Source organism: Simochromis diagramma, unplaced genomic scaffold (genome assembly GCF_900408965.1).
Source record: "Simochromis diagramma unplaced genomic scaffold, fSimDia1.1 OVJJ01000822.1, whole genome shotgun sequence".
Classification (NCBI taxonomy): Eukaryota; Metazoa; Chordata; class Actinopteri; order Cichliformes; family Cichlidae; genus Simochromis; species Simochromis diagramma.
Window position 1 is genome coordinate 5,234,690 of NW_024387520.1, and position 22,312 is coordinate 5,257,001.

The 22,312-nt window shown below is 40.0% G+C and overlaps 2 protein-coding genes across 2 annotated transcripts; one reads left to right on the forward strand and one right to left on the reverse strand.

Annotated features, from left to right (window-relative positions):
* The first annotated feature begins 2,184 nt into the window (after positions 1-2,184).
* slc25a37 (solute carrier family 25 member 37) lies at positions 2,185-12,676 on the forward strand. The gene is made up of 4 exons (XM_040019489.1): positions 2,185-4,769; positions 8,951-9,179; positions 9,532-9,588; positions 10,014-12,676. The coding sequence occupies exons 1-4, from the start codon at positions 4,575-4,577 to the stop codon at positions 10,547-10,549; spliced, it is 1,017 nt and encodes a 338-aa protein (XP_039875423.1). The 5' UTR covers positions 2,185-4,574; the 3' UTR covers positions 10,550-12,676.
* Positions 12,677-20,045: 7,369 nt separating this feature from the next.
* Positions 20,046-22,076, reverse strand: nkx3-1 (NK3 homeobox 1). Its single transcript, XM_040019490.1, has 2 exons — positions 21,792-22,076; positions 20,046-21,547 (listed from the first exon to the last, which is right to left on the reverse strand). The coding sequence occupies exons 1-2, from the start codon at positions 21,976-21,978 to the stop codon at positions 21,150-21,152; spliced, it is 585 nt and encodes a 194-aa protein (XP_039875424.1). The 5' UTR covers positions 21,979-22,076; the 3' UTR covers positions 20,046-21,149.
* Between the last annotated feature and the right edge of the window lie 236 nt (positions 22,077-22,312).

The window sequence follows — 22,312 nt, forward strand, 5'->3', positions numbered from 1 at the left end:
TCACGCAACGTCAAAGGTATGTGCCTTTTCTCACGTCACGCTGTGCATCACGTTATTGTTTACATGAGATGAATTGCACAATGGCAGATAGAGACAAAATACTATTAATCTGACTATCTTCAGTTTTTACATATTTACATATACACACGCAGTTACTGTCCCTCCATTTAGAAAGGCAGAGGCGCCACGGTGTAATTGTTTTAGTTACATGTAGTTTCCTGTGTAATAATATTCAACATTGCTATCAATACATTTTTCAAAAAATGCCTCTCTGTGCAAAATGGGTTCAAAAACATAAACAGCTGTGGGATACTGTTTGTCCTTGATTGGACAGGAATCGGATCAGGCTGATATTATTTGTATCCCACTGTAACTTTACTGTATAAAGAGCTAACGTCTCCAAAATGTCAGGAGTAGTTAGTCATTACAACAAGTGTTTGTGAATTAAAAATCAAGAATGTGGGATAGGGGAGACTGGGGATAGTTGTAACGTGGGTCAGTTGTAACACTTCCAATTTCTCCAATCAGGGCTAAGTTTCAAATGATGTGACTCATCCTGTGCATGCCCAACTCAGTTCTGCTATCACATGTGAAAAATCAGCACATTTTGTCAAACACAGACAATTTAACATGAAAAAAAGTAATTTGTATGCCAAAAAGTAAGTTTTTCTACTTTATTTCAATTTCTAATAGCATTATCTGCTTTGCAGTCAAACCCATCAAACTTAAATTATGTTATTTGTATGTCTATGGGGATATATTCTGTGTAGGTCTTTAGTGCTAATGTTTTAGCCGTTGGCTGTAATGTTAGTTAGTTCATGGCTATAGGAGTCTGGGTCAGTTGTAACAGCAACAGTCTGGGTTAGTTGTAACAATAATGCAGATGTTACAACTAACCACACTATTACTTTACCTTATATTAAACAAGTTGGGGCAACGACATCAGCAGAGAGAGGTTCACTGGTCGCTTTTGTATATGCGGTTAATGCCATTGGTAACACAATTCCTCCACTGTTTGTGTTCCCACACATACATTATGCAGACCACTGTGTCAGAGATGGACCAGTAGGAAGTACTGGTAGTGGAAATAAATCAGGATGGGTGCACGAAACAGATTTCCTCATCTTTCTGAAGCACTTTGCAAACCACACCAAGGTAAGCCATGATAAAAAGTAATGGAATTGCGATGCTGGTGAACAACTATATTTTTTCAGCTTCATTGTTATGTTCAAAATTGGTGCAAGAGTTGTAGGTTATAATGCCCACTGAGCCAATGAGGCCAAACTCAAGGAAGACCAACCAAAATTAATGAAATATTCAGTTGCAGAAAATTCCATAACTTGTCTTTTTTGGGGGGTTGGAATATGTTCAAAAGCTAGATTTCTGCATTCTGTCACACACACACACACACACGCACGCACACACACACACACACACACACACACACACACACACACACACACAGCTACATAAATGGCTCTAAGTGCATTCATGTGTTGAATAAACAAAGATTACATGTTAATGTTTTGTTAGTACCCTTATTTCATTGTGTTAGATTTCACCCCAGGATATGTTACAACTCACCCAGACTATGGGGTTAATTGTAACATTTCACTCTTTGTGTTTGAGGCCATACCATGCAATGGGTAATTGTGCTGCAGAGAAAATAGCTGCACTATTTGATAGCCGAGACATGTAAATACTTTGCATTACATTTTGAATCCACTACCTTAAAAGAGCTCCAATTTACAGACAGAAATGTCAAAAATGTTACAACTATCCCCGGTCCCCCCTACTGTTTGTCCATGATTTGAAGAGCCCAGCGCTGCTGCCGACATGGGAAAACCAATTATGCAGGGAGACCTACCTGGCACTTGTGCAGTTGAAACCAAAGGGAAGATTTTCTTTACCATATTTTCTAGTCTTTGGCTTAGAATGAAGTTGGTTTGGAAACATATTCAGCGATGCTTCATCTCCTGCTTTGCGTTTGTGTGGGAGCCTTGTTTTTTTTTGTCTTGTTTTGTTTTGTTTTGTTTCCCTTTTCATACACCCCCCCCCCCCCCCCGCCCCCTGCAATGGCTCTGCCCCACCCCCCCCCCCCCACCCACCCCCACCCCAGGGGGCAGGCCCCCCACTTTGGGAAGGTCTGTGCTAGAGGGTGTGGGGAGCCATAGGCCTGTCCCCCAGGGCATGAAGCAGGCATGGAGGAGATCCAGGCCTCGACATCCAGAGGCCCCAGAGAGCGAGAGCCAAAGGAGGATCATCAGAGGGGCATTCGTGCCACCCTCTGCAGAAACTGCTGTGTCACCATGCAAATACTTAATTTAAAAAATAGTGTTTCCAAGCCACAGTCTGGCATTGTTGTGTTGGATATCTGCTCTGTTACAAGGCTGTAACTGCTGCATCACTGAGAATATTCCACTCGTGGATTTGTTTCAAAGCAAACAAAGTCATGCACACAATGCAAAATCAATGTGACCTGTCTTGAGAACAAAGCAAATGAGCCATGTGGTGTTTGAAGTCCTCAGCAGACACTCCAATAGTAACATAAACTAATGCACTCGCTTATTGTTGCTTTGAGTGGAAGATAAATTCATTGCCACTTTTGCTAGAATTCAAAACATGTTCTAAACTCCCACGTTTGTTTGCTGTGAAGTAACCTCTCAGACTGAACTCGTGTCTCAATATTAGTATTATATATACTGTTGATATTATTAGTCTGTTATTAACAAAGACTGACATGATTACATGCAACAGTTTGTGAAGTACAAAAGGCAGGCCGGTCATTTTCTTTCTGTTTTTTGCTGCATCATGTCTCTGGTCTCCCACCTTCAGCGTTGTAATAATCAGCTGTAGCTTTAAAAGTTCATTTTTTATTGGTACACTACCTGTTCATGTTAACCTTTTTGTGGTATGTGATATGTGAACAACAGCTGTAACGGCACCCTGAAAACAAGTGGCTCTTTAAGATGTCAGGTTCTTATATTGCTGAGTCACTGGGATGTCACCGTGCCTCACAAACACACCCTCAGTGATGCAATATGCTTTTCCCCATTGAGCTTAAGTTTCAGTCAATAGTACGTAACATAGGATAGTTTAACTCATTTTTATAGGTATGATTACGATGTTTTTGTTTTGACTGAACACAAATCCCTTAAAAATGCTATTGTGTGACCAATTAATGGCTCAGAAATTTTTTTTAAAAAGCAGTTGTTCTTGTTCAGATCACTCCCTGTGATGTCAATCAGAGGGTGGGGTGGCCTGACCAGTAACTCTTAAGAGCAGCTGAATCCAGTGATAACCGCTGCACACACTGGGATCTAGTAGAATATCAAAGTGAATTTGAAACTTCTGTCCTGCAACATGAGACAGGTATACAGTATCTAAAGACATATAAATAATTAAGAGTAGAAGATGTAATGAAAAAACAAGGAATTGGTTTAAATAACTGGCCTCCAGTGGGGTCCTTGGACTAAAGCAAATGGAAGGAACCTGTGAGGTAGTCCAACAGTTTGACAACAATGTTACTCTTTTTTTGGGAACTGGAACTCAAGCGTGTGTAAAGCAGCTATTTTCTGAAGCTTCTGCTTTAACTGTAGGCTATTTCATAAAACTATCCACATGACGTGAAGCACGGATGATGTGTGCAGATCTGTATGCTCAGATTTAAAACGGCAGGTGAGGGTGGTTTGTGTTAAAATAATGTTTTAAAAAAAAGAGCTTTTCTTCCTTCCTTCCAGTTAGGCAAACATGTGTTATCAAAGGTTCAATGAGCACTACATTACAATAGTGCCGCTAAAGCAGCAGCTAAGATATCACTTAAGATAAAAACAAAAAAGATGTGCCACTTCTGTGTTTCTTTTGCTGAATAACAAATACAGATGTCGCCCTTCTTTTGCTTCTCCAGTTGTGTTTCAGAGCTGTAATTGCGAGTTATGTAACATGCACAGTTCAAATAATTAGTAAAATACAAAGAAGAGTTATTTCTTAAATGAGTGTTCATTTCATATTTATGTGGCATTTCCTGGAAGGATAAGTGATCCTGTTTGTGTACTAAAGTCGGTTTTTCAAGTACTATGTGAAAATGTATGTGTTAATGTATTCCACTAGTCTCTGTGATAGCACCATATGCGGTGTAGAGAGACCACGACTTTTAGATAACTTCCCTTTGACAAAAGACGATTTCCCTCAGGGTTATTGCACATATGCTGCCTGATAGGTAAGCCACACCTACTTATCTACTCAAGCTGGACTATGAGATTGCACTTTTGTCAAACCCATTCAAAAACTGAGAAGGAAATCCAGCATGGATGGACAAATTGTAACAGTGGGGCTGTTGAGTGTGAGAAGAATCTGGCATGGAAAGTTTTCATTGGTCGCCTAAAGCCAAGCTCCCGCCCGAACATTAACGACATGAAACGCGAGTGGTCCATATTAATACAACCACGCCCTCGGTCGTTACGTCACATGGGCGCTGGAACTCCAGTAGTGATGATGTTGTGGTTATCCATGCCGCTGTTACCTCTCTTGAGTGTTGTCTGGTAAGGGAGAGCTTCTGGTAGAGCTCCCCACGCATGGAGTTGTGCTCGGACCGTGTGGTGGCAACGCTGGATATGTCGCAGAACAAAAGCAAAGACGAGGAGCCTTTCAACAGTGACGGGGACTACGAGAGCTTGCCACCTCATGTCTCCGTGACGACCCACATGACAGCGGGAGCAGTGGCTGGCATACTGGAGCACACAGTGATGTACCCCGTGGACTCTGTCAAGGTAACTCACCGCGAAGCACAAGTTCACACTTGCTTCGCCGCCACAGATCATTCACCAACAAGCTCCAGAGCAGCGCTAACTGTCCCGACTGTTTACCATAGCTCGCTAACGAGCGCTAGCTATAAAATCTCCGGGCTGCCCATCCTCGGTTAGCCTTAGTGTTAGCCTTCGTGGTACGAGCTGGCTGAACAAACTAGTTTAACAGGCTCGTATGAAGTAAATCAGAGTAAAGAAATATGATAGTTAAACCAATCAAGTACAAACAGTTTCGTTTCTTTTTTTTCTTTTTTCTTTTCTTTTCTTTCTTTTTTTTTTTTTTTTGCTTCCTGCTCGATACAACGATTAACTTGCTAACATGTGAAGCTTCCTCAACGCCCGGTGTAATCTTAATTCATAAGAGGCACATATTAGCAAGGTTAAAGCAAAGTTCAGAATCACGGTTTTATTTTCAGCCAGTGAAGCAAGTTAGGTATTCCCACAGTCGTTGTAGGCAAAGTAAAGGTCAGGTCTGAAGTGTGGTTACATCACATATCAGACTTTTTCCAAAATTTAAGGCAAGATTTATAAACACTGTCTGTAAGTTATTACTCTGTAGTGCACTTAAAAGCACACTTGTGGTCCCACACACCCTCCCACCCCGACTAGATGATATCACTAATTAATAAAGGCTAACAGAGTCCTACCAAACTGTGTTTGATAATGTGGTTATTATTGTACTGCAGTCTACATAGAGCTGCAAAGTGCATACACACTCGTTATATACAGTGTGTGTGGCAGTAAACAGGTGTTATGTACAAATCTAACACACTGTTTGGTTTGTGACCTTCGCTGGGTCGTGATGACCCTTCTACCAGGTTAAAGCTGTTGGTCTAACAATAAAGCTGGTCTGTGTTCTTCAGACTCCTTGAAGCAGCTGTAGTTGTCTCTGCTTGTTTAAGGGAAACAAACACACAACACGATAGATGCAAATTTATTATGCAAATTTATTAGTTTATATATTTTGTAAGTCAGTACAAGAATAATAATGACATTGGCTTATAATTTGGCACAATTTGCATAACTGTGAATGCTCCCAGTTATTTTCTGTTTTCAAATATGGGTATTTGATGTGTTTGCTACTTTTTGTTAAATGTGGGCTGCTGTTCAGACAGAACATTTTAACACAGCGTGTGATCTTGGTTTCTCACATTATTACAGGCATCACCATCTATTAGCACAGGAAGAAAATAATGAACACAATATACATTTCATACAGCAGTTACACTCCATTAGAATGAGAAAGCCCATGTTTGATCTTGACTGCTATTTATATAATACTACTACTAATAATAATAATACTAATACCAATAATAACTAGTAATGACAAATGGCAAGCCAAGAACATTTTATTTGCCTTTTATTTTTTAGCTTTGTGTAAAACTGATCTAGTGCAGGCAAAAGGTGAACGTGAAGCAATAAAGGATTAAATTACTGACTCTTTGGAACAATAATGAGTACAGATTATTTAGTTTCATCTAAACACAATGACAGTTAGTCATGAGTAGGAATGACTGGATTTTTAATTGTCTAACCTGTTTTGGTTGTACACTTGATAGTTACCAGACAAGTTTATAAAGAGAGGAAAGTCATTTCTCCCTCCCACTAATGCCATGTTGAAACTAACACCTAAAGGTAAGTGTTCAGTAACATAATGAAATGAGGGTCCAGTTTTGTTAAAAAAAACTTGCATCTGTAAAGTAAATAGTAAACTGGGCGGTTTAGGTGTGGTGAACTTTGTTCCTTTCATTCCTCTCTAAATCCTGCTCACCAGTTATTTTCTAACAGAGTGGCATTGTATTGATGGTGCTTTATTTTGTAGTGCTGCAGTCTCCTAACAATAATTTTGATTCGGCACGGACAGCTTGATTAGCATAATCCATAAAAGACACTCAATCCTCTTTCCCCACAGTGTGATAGTCTTGACATATTTCCACACTGACCTGTAGGCCCTTTGTTGCACAAGCCTTGTTGCTACTTCCTCTTGACTTTTCAAAGTTTTCATAAGCGCAAAGAGCTGTGGATGCACTTGCTCGGTCCGGGCTTTATACAGTTTTGAAATTTTCCATTTTAACCCATTTACGTTTTCCACATTACACAAAAAAGACAGATGAGATTTTAAGAGATTGGATTCAGAGCACACTGTACTTTATTTCTAGTTAACAAACTCAAATTAGGAAACTGTGTGGTATGTTTCACATCGGTTTTGAAATGCAAGTTGCAGAATGACCGACTTGGTGTTATTTTGAATTTCAAGCCTGGTGAATCAGGCTGACAATCCACTCACTGTATGTTTCAGTCTTCTAGTAAAACATGAGACTCATCTGGGAATCAGGGAGGGGCTTCTGTTACTGCTAGGAGGGGTGTCTTATCTTTGTTGCACACATTTGGAATCAGCCTCACACAGCAAAGGGTGTGTGTGTGTGTGTGCAGTTGCGTTTCTCAAGTGTTGATTAGTAAATGGCCACAGAATCACAACAGACAAAGCTAAACTAAAAGACAGGACAGTGTAAGCCATCAATGGTCATGTTTTCTTTCAGCACATCATAAAGGCCGCGTCGATATTTGCTTTTGGGGATTGTTGTATTACATCAGCTGACCATAGTAAAAGATATATATAAGACCATGAACCACCTATTTTTTTTTTTTTATTATTTTTTTTTTTTTACTAGTACCTGAAAACACCATTATAATATAATCTGCTTTAAAAATTTTGCATTTAGTCTCATTTTGAGTTCATAGCTGCAGATCTTTCTTATCCATACATTTTACACCGTGGGCCACATGCAGCCCACTTTGATCTTAAGTGGGTGAGACCAGTGAAACTCCACTTTGTGTCAGTGTAAAGACATTTAACTAAACATGTAATCCCTGGTGTCTTTATAGAAGTGCAGTTTCATCAAAATTTGTATTTTTTTAATGTGATATATATGTAAAATAAGTGAAAAACATCTGTTTTAATACTTTCCTGTAGTCATAATAATGTACTTTTATTTCTATGGTAGAACATTTTTGTGGTAAATGTAGTAGATACTTGAAAAACTGAGGTCTTTATCAATTGAATAAGTTGTAAAACTTAAGAAAATGCAGTAAAATGTACAACACACGCACTTCTTAAAGCCATCCAGTGGGCCAGATTGGAGTCTTTGCCAGGCCAATTATGACCTCCAGACCTTATGTTTGACAACCCTGCTTTTTAAGCTTCTTACTACACAGGCACTGAGTGTGATGCATTATTAGTATTGGAAGGTTAAATAGTGTTATTCCCCAGTTTTCATTTCACAGTTTCAATTATAAATACAAATTCCCAGCCTGGTTTAAAATCCCTTATTTGTAATGTTTCCTAGCATGATGCTGAACCTTAGTCAGTAGATTTCCAGAATTGATCTCTTGGATTTGGTTACAGCAGAAAAGAGTTATGTGTTGCACTTTAGATGTTTTTTATCATGTATTCAAAAAGTTACCACAAAAACCTAAAACATTTGCTGCTTGTGGTTATTGTGTACCCAGCATTATTTAATGTTCAGAAGAAGTTGGGGGTTTAAAACAAGACCAATTAAATTACCTCTCAGTTCCTCTCCTGATGGTGTGTGACTAACCATTCATATCAGTTCCTCTGTTTTAAGCAGACAGTTTTATCTTCTTGTGTGTAAATGCAGTGGAACAAGCTTAAACGTAAATTGCACTGCCAAGTTTTATATGCCCAAAGTTCCCAAATCTGTGTCCTGCGGAAATGTAATTGATATTTTATTGTCAACCCAAAGGAAGGAAACACAGGGGAACATGCTGAGGAAGATAGACTTGGCCTATCTCCTGAGCCAGCCCTAGATCGCCCCGCAAATACAAACATGCTTTGTGTTGTCCAGAGAACTTGGCATGATGGAGTAAAACAAAGAGCTGCCACAGCCTCCTACGCCAGCCTGGGAGAGAGAAATCACTCAGACTCAGGCTGTGACACTGCCAGGAGTGCTTACTGTCAGAAAAATCTGACACTTACAAGGAAAAATATCCCCAAAAACAATGATTTGGCTTATATCAAGTGCTGATTTTAAGGCCACACTTGTGCGTTCATACCAAGACCTCAGTTGGATAATGTAACTGTTGTGCTGGAATAAATGATAAGCGATCTTTATTATTTTCTTTAGACAAGGATGCAGAGCCTGCAACCCGACCCAAATGCACAGTACAAGAGTGTGTACGAGGCTCTGAAAAGGATCATCCGGACTGAGGGGATCTTCAGGCCGCTGAGAGGTCTCAACATCACTATGATTGGAGCGGGGCCTGCCCATGCACTCTACTTTGCCTGCTACGAACGAATGAAACGCTCACTGAGCGACGTCATTCAGAGCGGCGGCAACAGCCATTTAGCCAACGGTACGAGTTTCTGCATCTCAACACAAACCACTTGACTATCTACACTGACTGCTTTTACCGTAGACTAAGCATCACAAGACTTGGAGGAGCTGAGTTAGGAGAAGTCATATCCTGTTTACAGTGGCTGGGACAAATCCCAATCGCAAACACGAGAAATCCAAACAGCGTGTGTTATGATTGGGATATGCCATTTAAGCCAGTGTCTTTTTTTTTAGTAAGAATGGTAATCCAGCACAGCCTTTACTAAAATGCCAAAAATAAGGGTGATATTAGTCATAAACTAATACGGGGATGTTTTCTTTTTATTACTGCTTCAGATATTTGACGTGTCAACGTGTGTTTGTTTGAATAGGTGTGGCTGGTAGTGTGGCAACTGTCCTTCACGATGCAGTCATGAATCCAGCTGAAGGTAAGAACTGAGAGCATTTCCTAACAAGGTACTTCTTTGCCTTTTAACAGTGATGGTATTTTGTCCTTTGTCACTAATCCTTCTAATAAGAGTTATCTGTGTATGAATGCACTTTTTCCCTCTGTCCCGCTCAGCTTAGCTGTTGTACAAAGTGCACCTGAAAATTTACTTTAGCAAATGCACTGAATGGATTTTAATACGCAGATTAAAGTAGTGTGTGCTTTTTATTTCTCTCTAAGTAAAGTTTTCTCAGACTTGCACCGTATTCCTGCTTAAAATTAGAGCTCTTAAAAAAAAGAAGGGCTAATAAATCACTTTATGGTTGTTGTTTTTTTACCTTTTTTTTATCAGAGATATTGTGTGCAAAGCATGAAATTATATAGAATACATGCAATCAAACACACTAACACCCTTCCTGTTTTCAGTGATAAAGCAGAGGATGCAAATGTACAACTCTCCGTATCGAGGACTTTGGGACTGCATCCGAACTGTAACATATACTGAAGGCGTTGGAGCCTTCTACCGCAGCTACAGCACACAATTGACCATGAACATCCCCTTCCAGGCTGTTCACTTTATCACCTACGAACTGATGCAGGAGCAGTTAAACCCTCACAGACATTACCACCCCGGTAGCCACATATTGTCAGGCGCAGCAGCAGGAGCCGTTTCCGCAGCAATTACTACTCCGCTCGATGTCTGCAAAACACTGCTCAACACACAAGAGAACATAGCGCTCAGCTCCATGAACGTCAGCGGCCACTTGACCGGTATGGCAAACGCTTTCAGGACGGTGTACCAGCTCGGTGGTCTGTCAGCCTTCTTCAAAGGGGTCCAAGCTCGGGTTATATACCAGATGCCCTCCACCGCCATCGCCTGGTCGGTGTATGAGTTCTTTAAGTACTTCCTGACAAAGCAGCAGCTGCCTCAGGAGCATGAGGCGGGACCTCGCCCTCTCTAACAGAAAGTGCGTTTGAGCAGCACACAGGTGGGCTGATGACAGAAAACTCCGACATGAAGGTGTAAGAGGTCTTGGTATTTTTCCACATGCTGCTGATGAAATAACATGAGTCATTTTCTCACAAGGAAGAATGGTGGGGGTGTGGCAGAGAGAGAAACACTCCTAACAGTGTGTTATTTTTCAGTTAATAATGTTCCACAACCATGATATGCAACAAAGATCACTATCTATCTATATAGATATTTATATATCTATATAGATAGATACTTGTAGAAGAAGTGATATTGTTCTTCCTCCAGTCCACAAACTCATCAACCCCAGCTTTTCCAAACTCTCCCATGTTGTTTGTTGTTTCTATTTCTTAATATTGGAACTCTATATTTATTTTCTTAGCGTGTGTGTGTGTGTGTGTGTGGGTGCGTTTACACAGAACCATCACAGCACATTCTTTATTTCCATGTCTCTGCTGATGAGACAGCTACACGTTCCAAGTGCCTTATAAGCATATAAAACCCTGCTTAACCCTTTTTCCTTTTCTGTTCTCGACATAGGAAATCTTCCCATATTTACATTTTCTTTGGTCCAAGTTGCATCATGAAAAGCACACAATTCCGTTAGAATGAATTATGAATGAATACAGGCTCTTTGTATTGGCATCAGTCACATCTGTTAAACGCACACATAAATCTGCATCAATTCTCCTGATTGTTTTGGGGTGTTTTTGTATATATTTTATTTTTTTTTAATTAAATACTAAATACTTTCTTCCTGCCCCCTGAGAGATCCCGTTTCTCTCTCGGCATGAAGGTGTGTAGGCCGTAGCGGTCCAGCTTTTTGCCTGCACAGAACTGCAGTGCATCTGAATCACGCACAATTTAAAGATCGTTCGCTGTTACTGAAGGCAGGCAGCTTGTTTATGCGTATTCAAAACACGAATACACAGCGGTGACTATTTCCGAGAAGCCTCTCTGTTAGCCTGGTGTGATGTTCAGCTTTCGTGTGAATCGTGCTGACCGTGAAGATTAAAGCTGTACATTGTATGTAAAATGCTTTTTTATTTTTATGTTCGGCTTTAGCCGAACACGCACACCCCCTGTGATGCAAAGTGCAACGTGATGACTTGACGTCAGACGTACACTTTGTTACCATGAGGCCAGTAAAAACTTGATCGCATCAGTAAGGGTAAGCAGGCATTGTTATTTCTTTTATTTTCACTCATCCTGTTGTAGTTACACGTTTCCTGTGTGCTCTCTGCTCTTTTCAGCCTATTGTCATTTTGCCAGATCTTGATGTTATCCAAAAAGCAGTCAGATGTATTTATTTTGAATTAAGGAGGATATTTTTCTTACTCTGGAAAAGTTTGACGCATTCTCGTTGATCTCGCAGCCCCTTCAGCCACCGATTCCTCACATTTGTACAGTCGGGTAAACAATACTAAACCAAAGACAACCTATGCATTCTACTTTTAATCTGCACGATGTTGCGTGCCTGCCTGCGGTGGATTTTTATTCCACTTTTTGCGATGTAGTTTTCACTCAGTAGTGTTAAGATTTACAGTCACATCTTCAAGTTTGGAGCTCAGTGGTGTTCTGAGCAAACACCATTGGACTTTTATTTTTTGTTGTTGTTCTTTTGAATGTCATAAAAAAAAGTTTGAATTAATCTTGAAAAACTACAGTGCAACCTAATTTTTTACATAGTGATATGGTTGACTTGGAATAGACTACATAAACTATTCATATTGAATTGTTTTCACATGGATGGATAACATGTTTCAATATAAAAGTAGATTGATGTTTCAGTCTGTTGCACACATTGTGTCTTTTTTTATTTTATTATTTTTTTTTTTTTAGTTGGATCCGCTGAGGAAAATCTCAGATTTTGAGGTATCTGTTAATAACTGAGATATAAAAGTAGTGTCAAAAGTATTTTGAAACAGAAAAGCTGATGTTCTATGTGGGAATTTGAATAATGTAAATATTTTTATGATCTTTACACGCAAAAGTGAGTGTCATCTCCAGTGACAGGAATGCTTGAAAGTTTGACCCTGCAAATACAAAATGATTGTGATAATGCTGCTACAGTATGCAACACTGGAGCTGAAATAAACATGTAAGTGAGAAATGGCGCCCTTTTGTGTTTGATTTTTCTGGAGTATTTGTGTTGGGAATGAGTGTTGCAGATTGGGGAAGATGTTTGTTCTGTTTCATAGAACAACAGCAAAAGGTTTATAGTGGAGTTTGATTTAAAGTAGCATATTTTACAGTCCTGATATATCATATATCATAGTTCTATTTGAAAAGCAAACACAGCGAAAAACCTTTTTACTACTGTTTGTGTGAACCAGCCCTTTAACTTGTAAGAGTAATACAGTTTCGGTAGAGGGCGCTGTTACATAAAGGTTGACATAACAGGCACGCCAATCAGTGATGTTGACTTGCTGTCAAAGTGTTGGTATCTCTTATTTAATAGTTACAAGGAAGATTACTTATTATTATTAATATTATTAATATTATTATTATTATTATTATTATTATTATTATTGTAGAGCATTAAAATAGCAGTAAGGGGCTGACAGCTCACACAGGAAACACGGGATCTAGTTTTCAGGCAGTCAGTTACTGCAAAAGATTGTCATCCAAATAATAATATTTAAACAAAAAAGTCATATGCTTACATTTAAATTACATTACTTTTGAGCCTTTACTTTTGTTGAATTAAAGCTGAAATTTTACACTGATTATTTGATCTTAAGTCCCTACACTGGTTTACAAAGGCAACATTTTTGTTTTTTTAATTGTCCTTGTACTTCCTGATCTAACTGTATATCAACAATGCTTTAAAAATGGTCTAGAGCAGAGGCTTTACAAATATCCTTCATATTTTAGAACTGGTGAGATTTGCTGTGGTGTTTCCTAGGCATCAGTTTGGTCAGTTAAATGACTAAAAAATCAGTCCCAAAAACTTAAAGTAGTCCTGTTCTTAAAAATTAAACAGTGAAAACACAATGCTGTGAAAGCCTACTCCCTCTCTCTTTGTTTCCCTCTCTTACATATTTCAAATCAAACAAATTTTAATATTAGACAAAGATAACCCAAGTAAATACAAAATGCAGTTTTTATATACTTTTTTTATTTATTAAGGGGAAAAAAAATATCCAAACCTACCTGACTCTTTGTGAAAAAGTCACTATTTTTTGAAAAGCTAAGTTCACTTGCCACACACAGGCCTGATTAATGGCAGACATGCTTAACCAAGAAAACACTTAAATAAAAACTGTCTGACAAAGTAAAGCAGGCTAAAAGACCTCAAAAAGCAACACATTATGACACAATCAAACAGCTGAGAAACAAATTTGACATCTATCAGTCTGGAAAGGATTATAAAACTATTTCTAGTTTCTGCAGTGAACCACAGTGAGAGCCATTATACAGAAATGGAGAAAGCTTGGAAAAGCAGTGAACCATTCCACAAGTGACCGGTCTACCAAAATTACTCCAAGAGCACATCAACAACTCCAGGAGGTCACAAAAGTACCCAGAGCAACATTAAAGAATCACATTCTTCACGTCTCAGTTATCCTCAGAGTTTATGATTGAACAATAAGAGAGAGACCGAGCAAAAATAGCATCCATGGCCATGAATGAGTACCATGATGAAAACCACTGCTGTCCCAAAAGAACACAAAGGCTCGTCTCACATTTACCAAAAAACATCTTGACAATCCCCAAGACATCTGGGAAAATATTCTGTGAACTGACAAGAAAAAATGAAGTATGAGTTCTGCTACATCTGGTTTAATGCTGACAGCATTTCATAAAAACAACATCATACCAACAGTCAAACACGGTGGTGATAGTGTGATGGTCTGTGGCTGCTTTGCTGCTTCGATCCTTTCTATGTGGACTTTGCATTCTTCCCCCGTCTGTGTGGGTTCACCCCAAGCACTCCACATTCCTCCCACAGTCCAAAGACATGCACTTAGTGGGGTTAGGTAAATTCATTATTATAAATTGCCCATAGGTGTGAATGTGAATAGTATCTCTCTGTGTTGAAAATTAAAGGATGGATCTGAACCATTCAAGTGTGACAAACGTGCAAAAGAAAAAGTAATCAGGAAGGAGTGGGGCAAATACTTCTCACATTATTGTTTTCTACACAAGAATTAAGATTTCATACAATTGTGTGCAAAAGTTCACAAACACAATCTGGGTTTACAGAAACCATTTTACCAAGCTGTTTATATAAGGACCTGTAACTAGGGATGGGTATCGTTTAGGTTTTATCCGATACCGGTGCCAAATCGGTACTTTTGAAACGGTGCCGGTGCTCAAACGGTGCTCAAACCGGTGCTTAAAGAATGGAGAACACAAAATTGGTCCAAAAACCTCTCATGTTCAGCTGGTTTTTTGTAAAAAGATAGCCTTTTCTGCAGCTATGGGGCATATATGGTATCACTCTTGGCTGGAAGCAGTGCTTAATCAATGGAAAAAAAACAAACTTTGTCCAAAACCTCTCATGTTTAGCTGTTTTCCACTTTTTCTTTGGTCATTTTAGCCTTTTTGGCCAGGGTGAAGGGAGTATCTGCCATCAAACAAGAAGACAGCCGCATGTAGCTATGATGATGTTTGCTAGTTCACCTTACATGCATTAATGTAATAACGTGGTTAGCCTACTCAACGTAAATTACACACGAACATTAAGCTACTCACCCAGAGAAGAACAGCTGCTGCTGCATCATCATCCTCATCATTTCTGCTACACTGGCAGGGCTAGGGGCCAGGACTCTCCTCTTCGGGGTTTTTGGGGGATATTGCTAACTCCGGGTCAGATAACAGGCAACCCACGCACAGTAGATGCGCTCGGTGTGAGGTCTCGCAGCAAGCTATCATACGGTGCATTTCTGGGCTTTTAAAAAAAACCCGCTATGCGTCGCCGGGTGTTTCATCGGATTCGAGGTGTTACCTCCTTTGACAGTATCACAGTATCAGCTTAAAGCACTTGTTGCAGGCTGCTGAGCTTGCATATTTTGCTGTGAAGTACAGCCAGACTTTTGACCGCTTCGCCTTGGTCATTTTTAATCTGTAGCTCTGCTCTAAAAGAACGCACATACCTGGACCCGCCTACTATCCTCGGAAACGTAAAATTATTGGCTAGAAGTGTATCACAGCTCAGGGGAAAAAAGCACCGAAATAAAGCACCGAAATGTGCGCTGCTTTTCGGTCTGGTTACTACCGTTTATGTCAGAACCGGTGCCATCATGGCACCGGACACCGGTACCCATCCCTACCTGTAACGCTCTAAGAGCTTGAAAAAGAAGGCCACTGGAAGTCTCTCTGATGACAGATGAAATGTCTTCAAAAAACTTAAACAAGTCCAGTCCACTTCTTTTTAACCTTCTAAGACTACCATGACCTGATAACTGAGAACCTACATGGTCAACCTGAAATGCCTGCTTCTCAAACTAAAGGCTTTAGATGTACAGTTGCTCTCTGTGGCCTCCCCCTTCTGCTGTGGTTAGAGCCAATTTGTGCTATTTACATAATAGCACAAAAACATTTTAGGAAACTCAGGAAAAAAAATCCAAAAAGGTGGCAGGTACCATGAGGTTTAGAGTTGGGGGTTAGGATGTAATCGTGGCTAGGTTTAAGGTTACTAGGGTACAGTTAGGGTTATGGGGTTAGATTGAGGAGATAGAGCCCGTCGCACCCGAAGGAGGAACAGGAAGTGCACGGGGCATCAACCCCGCATCCCTTTCCAAATTGAGGTCAGTCCCTAGGTAAGAATGAATGTCTTTTATTTTCAGTGTTGTCCTTTTTTGTGTCCGAGAATTCCCAGGGTTATGGGGTTAGAGTCAGGGTTTAGTGCATTGTGTGATGTTGTTTCCATATTGCAACTATGTGACTGTTAGACTTTCAATGTTGAACTTGGATCAGTATTAATTATGATGATTGTATCTGTTTTGATGTCCACAGAGGCTGATGGACCAGACACTCCTGTAGTGGCTTCTTTAATCAGCAAAACAAATTTAAGTCACGCTAGCATCAGTGGAAACTTCCATTAAGTAACTCAGTGTGCCACTGGACAAGGGGAGCGATTGTTTTTGATTGTTTTATTGGCCTTAATCACCAACTGTCATTAAGAACACCGATGATTGACTGAGTGTTTTTATTATTTTTAAATGAAAACAGGGAATTTGTAGTGACCCCAAACATTTGAGCATCAGTGTACTTAATTTCTTTTCATTGACCTCATGTTGGTTCCACTAATCTTCTTGGTAATTCTATTATTTTATTTCCAGCATTGGTGCAAAGGTGAATATGATATTTCAGATGTGTGTCCTGCCCATGATTCACTGTTTGCTGACAAAAAAATAATCAGATTTTTTTGAGATGCAGGCAGCGCGGAGCTTTCTTCCAAACCAGCGTGCTGCAGGACACGTACACTTCTGCTGTAACCCTGAAGTGTTTAGTTTTCGCCCTTCTCCACATACAGGTTGTTTATCTGAACAACACAATGAAAGCCCCCCTCACCCACGTCTTCTGTCCTCATTATAGTTTTCTCTAATCACCTTAATCTGCCGTAAACTGTCTCACTACTTTATATCTTTATCTCAAAGTACACTGGGGGGGGGGAAAGTCTCTTCTCCCTCAGCATGCCTATCTCCTCCCACATCCTTTCTCTCTGTCACACATGACACGTACTTAGGCACAATCGATGTCAGCCATCGGATAAGTTGGATGCTGTTATGTATCTGCTGATGAGGAAAGAAAGGCAGCTGTTCTACAGGGTCCGTAACATGAGGGATCCAGTTACACTATTCAAGGAAGTTTATGAGTGTTCCCATGAGAAGATCAGGGCTGTTTTAAACGTCCTTATCAAGTCCAACGAATTTGTAAGACAGTCACGGCATATTGGAGCACTGACAAAGGCTGTCTTTGTGGTCAGGGTTGGTTTTCTCCCCATCTGTTAAGAAGATCTGCTTGTTTTTCAAAGCATCATTGGCCACCGTGAAGAGAAAGGCTCTGCGACCGTGCTTTTTAATGTGTATTGCAATCAGACCTCTGAAAGATAAAGTTATTGCCTTATACCTGTTTATTCCCCAAAAAACCCAACAACAAAAACAGCTCGAATAGAGGAAAAACAGATAAGAGAGTGATGTTTTCAACTACTCTCTGTTTTCATCATGTGCTTGCCAAATCCAGTTAATCCAGGTAGGCTGCAGACAGGCACTTACCAAACCTGAAGAACGAAAGAGAAAGAAAAACACAAGATGATATAGTTGTTGTTTTTTTAAGCCTTGTGTGTTTGTGAATCAATGTACCATGTCTCTTCAAGCCTGCGGAAGTGCAGGTATCACAATGGCAAGTATAATAATGGCTCTCCCAACCCTCAGCTACACCCTTCAACAGGCTCCCTTATCTGATGAGCATGAACATATACACTGAGAGACGCTGAAAGACACAGAGAGTTGCTGAGAGATACAGTCAGAGTTTCAAATGCCGTCAAAACAGATGCTATCTGCCCCTCTTCATGTCTAATTACCTGTTTACTCTGAGGGCCTATGAATAGTGAACAGCACGGCCGCTGGCATCGCTGATAAGGAGTCACTTTAGTTTGAGGAAATATTTAGACATCAAGATTGAGGAATGATTTCATTTCTCCAGCTTCTACACCAGCATGAGAAACTGTGTGCTTTTTCTTAAGCTGACACTGCAATACCTTATAACTCCCCGTACAGGTTTAACCTCATGACCGACGAGCGAGGCTTTCATTTAGAAGAATGATCGACAATTAAAACACAGAAGTGGGCAAAAAAAAAATGCCCGCAGTTGTGTTTTTAGCATTTGTTGCCCTGTGGGGTTTGCATAAGGGCATGCGCTGCACAAAGTCAGACAGATTAGCAGTGTGAAAGAGCTGAAATATCCTATCACCTCCATCAGACCTGTGCTCACACTTCAGTTATGTTACTACAAACATGCCCTTCTTAAATATGTAAAGCCCTAAATCCTTTGTGTCATCTTATCAGCACCGTCCCGAGTCAGACCAGCATGCCATCCTGAAGGAAGCTATAGTTGCTTCTTAGTTTTCAGCGCTGTTCCTCAGCTTTTGTATAAATAAGACAAGTCAAAAGCAGCCTCGGCTGCAAGGCGCTGTGCACGTTATACAAAATATACACAATAGATAACAGTCGCTAAATCAACAATAAGTACACAACAAATATCTAATTGTGCAAGAAAGAGTGTGTTTGCGTAATCAAAGCCAGGATAGGATGCTCAACTAGACTCAAACAGGTTTTTTAAGGGTTTTTAAAATAATTGCGGGACTGGGCACCACTGAAAAGACTCCATCACCTCTGCTTTTAAGCCTGGATCCAGGGGTAACCAAACCAGTGTAAGGAAGTCAGTATAGATTTAGATGCATTTACTATGATGTAAAATCTCCCCGATGGTGAGTTAAATCTTTAAAATTGAATTCAACAGTAAAGTGGCTTTTGAGTTGGTCATTCTTTCCCAACACTGAAACACAGTATAAAGAGGAGTAGAAGTGAAATCAGTTGCACAGATGATAAAAAATCTCTGAAGTTTTGAATATTACAGACTAAAAAAACACGTTACTATTAGCAGCTGACGCCCCACTTTAGAAAGAGAAAAAAGGTCCACACCCACATGCCACAGTTTTTTTTATCAGTTACTAACAATATTAAAAACATCTCCAAGTGTTCCTTAAATAAAACTCAGTACAAGCTGTTGATTTGTTCACTTACCTAATAAGTAAAACTCCCTCATAGGGTTTTACTTAGTTTGTCATCATAATTTTTACATTGTTCACTGAGCTGTCTGGTTCTGGACCCCACGGGAGATTGTCACATTTGCTTTTCAACCAATCAAAGGACTGAGATACCATCTATCTCCACATGGGTCAGCCACAGAAGCTCATATGCAGTAAATTCATTGTCTTTGTTTGTTTTTTGTAGCCATGGACTAATTCATTATCAAGTTTGGTTCTGTTTGGGTCAGTCCACAATCACTCTCAGCTGACTGGGATAGTGCGGTGTAAGTCTCGCTGCAACGTTAGACCTGTTTCCGAATTTTGTCTTTGTTTTTTGTATGTGCACAGCATGTTTAAACTTGGTGTTTGGTGAACTTGAGGTTATCAAGCATTGGGATTTCGTGGTTGTAAATTTGCAAGCCAGAACATTGCAGTTGTTGTTTAGATGCTTGATTAAAAACTCTTTAGGGTTTGGGGGATATGTAAGTGAAGCACAGCATTACTCAGTGGGAAGGAAATGATATGAAGAACATTCATAAAGGAAACTTTGACCTCATTTACTGAGAGGGAAAAAAGAGCTCATGAGAAGTCCAGGTGATAACACACCTGCAGAACACTCTCTGCCACCGAAATGCTTCATAGCCGCAGTGCAGCTGGTGTGAGTGTAAGTCTCACTTTATAAACTAACAAGACGTCACTCAGTTTGAAAAATCGTGCTGCCAGACTTCTTAAAATTTTTATTTGTACAATCCAGGTGCTTAGAAAAATATGTTGATTTGTAGTATGTGTTACATGCATGAGTGTACAGGGCTATGATTACACCAAAGCTTCCAAAAAGGGGTCGCAAAATGTGCCCAGATCTGAAGTGTACATCACATTTTGTGTGTTATCCTCACTTATTGTTATACATCGCACAGAACATACTTTAAGAAACACGTTCTGTTACTTTTTTATCTACCAACTGCCAGGTATACTACACAATCACCATGGCATGCAGGAGGTGAGCCACGTGACAGCTTTACCTCCTCATGCCCCGCTTTCAAGAAAGCAAAGCTAACAACTGCTGATTGAACTCGATGCCTTACGGAGCTCCGTTTATCTCTGATTTAAACAAAGATGCCTCTTGGCCAGCCTTCATATTTGTATTTATGTCAGCATGTTTAAGCATCTGGAATGCGTGATGTCAGCTGACTCTCTTACTGTTTCGTTTCCTCTCGTTTTCCGTGTGGTGCTGTCTCTAGAAAGAGCAGTTTATCTCCCTGCAATCAGGGCATCAGCTCTTTGAAGAAATCGGGTCTCATTCTTTCGCCTTCATTGACACCAACTGCAATTTTATCACAGTTTAACTTCATTCAAATACTCGAAATTTTTTCAGCTTGAGAGCACTCAGTAGAAAGTTTCACTTTAACCTCACACTTAATGCCAGAGTGACTGTTTGAAAGTCATCCACACAGCTTTTATGCAAACTGTGGTTAATGTATATTTGATCATTTCCACAAAACATTGCCCTGTAATTAGATCAAAGCAACAAATTGGTTTTTTTTCTGTTTTTTAAAGCACTCTTAACAAAGGTTAAATGTATAAGCATTAATTTATTAATAATTTATTAATCAACAATGTCACAAGTTGGCTGTGCAAATCCATGTCATATCCATACAGCAAGATTTGTATGATAGCACATTTTCATGAGCGAAATCACTCCACAAGATGGATAAAGTCAACACATGAGCAAACACCATGTTCCAAATCTGACAAAGAATCAGCTGTGACAGTAAACATAGATTTTAGAAGCTTGTAGATGATAAACTTTAGGGTTATACATTTATTTTCACCATAACACTGGGCCCCAGGGGCCACTGTAGTCCCACAGGTAGGGTCTGTATTGGTAGGCTTTGTAGAAGGAAGTAATCAGTGATGATCTGACCAAATCCTCTTTCAGACCCAGTCCTTCTGCGTTGTACAAATCCTTACAAAACTCTGATGTCTGCTGCTTCCGCTTCGTTTTGTACCTCCTGTTCTGAAACCAGATTTTCACCTGGGTCTCGGTTAGTCTTAAGGTTCTGGCCAGCTGAGCTCTCTCTGGGGCCGACAGGTATTTCTGGTGATTAAATTTCTTCTCCAGTTCGAGCACTTGGAAGTGTGTAAACGCAGCTCTGGAGCGCTTCTGCTTTCCGGGGGAGGGCAAAGTTGACTCTGAGGAGCTGGGGCATGATGTGTTCAGAGATTCTGTGAAGCACAGATGAGATCCAGTCATTAAACAGGTAAACTGGTTTACAGCAGGCTTTGTGAACTGGTTTGTGATCATTGTAAGATAAGCAGCTGCCATCACAAATAAAATTTTAAAGCAAGTTTTTTGTTGTTACACTGCACCATTCTGCACATTCTGCACAGTAAACAACACACATCAAACTGATTTGGTCACTTTATGTAAGCGCAGTAAACCTGCTGTTGAAAGCCTGCAGACGCTCACCTGTCTGTAATCCAAAGGCTGTTTCCTGAAGACAGAGCTGTGGTGAAAACTTTCCTGATTCTTCATTCCACTGCGAACATCTTTCCTCCTTCTGCGAGCAGCATTTATCATTGAATCGCGCACTGTCTTTGTTGGAGAGGATGTCCTCGATGAGGAAGGAAGTCAGAGGTTTGGCCGAGTCAGACATTTCCAGCCAGTAATTAAAAAAAATCCGAGGACTCTCGGTGCATCAGAGGCGCAGTGGGAGAAGTGGCTGAAGCACTGTGAGTCCTCACACACTTACACAGTCTGAATTTATACAATAGCAGGGGCGGGCTCAGACTGCACTGACGCGTTAAGGAGGCGGGACGGCTAAAGTTTACTTCTACTTTCACTAACTTTCATTCAAGTTCCCTACTCAGCTCTGCTGCAATGTATCAAGTCCATAAAAATACTGAAACATTCAAAAGGAAGTACTGATCCTTTTTTTTTTTATTTTAGAAGTGATCTGTATAGAGAAAGATTTTAAAACTTTAGACTGA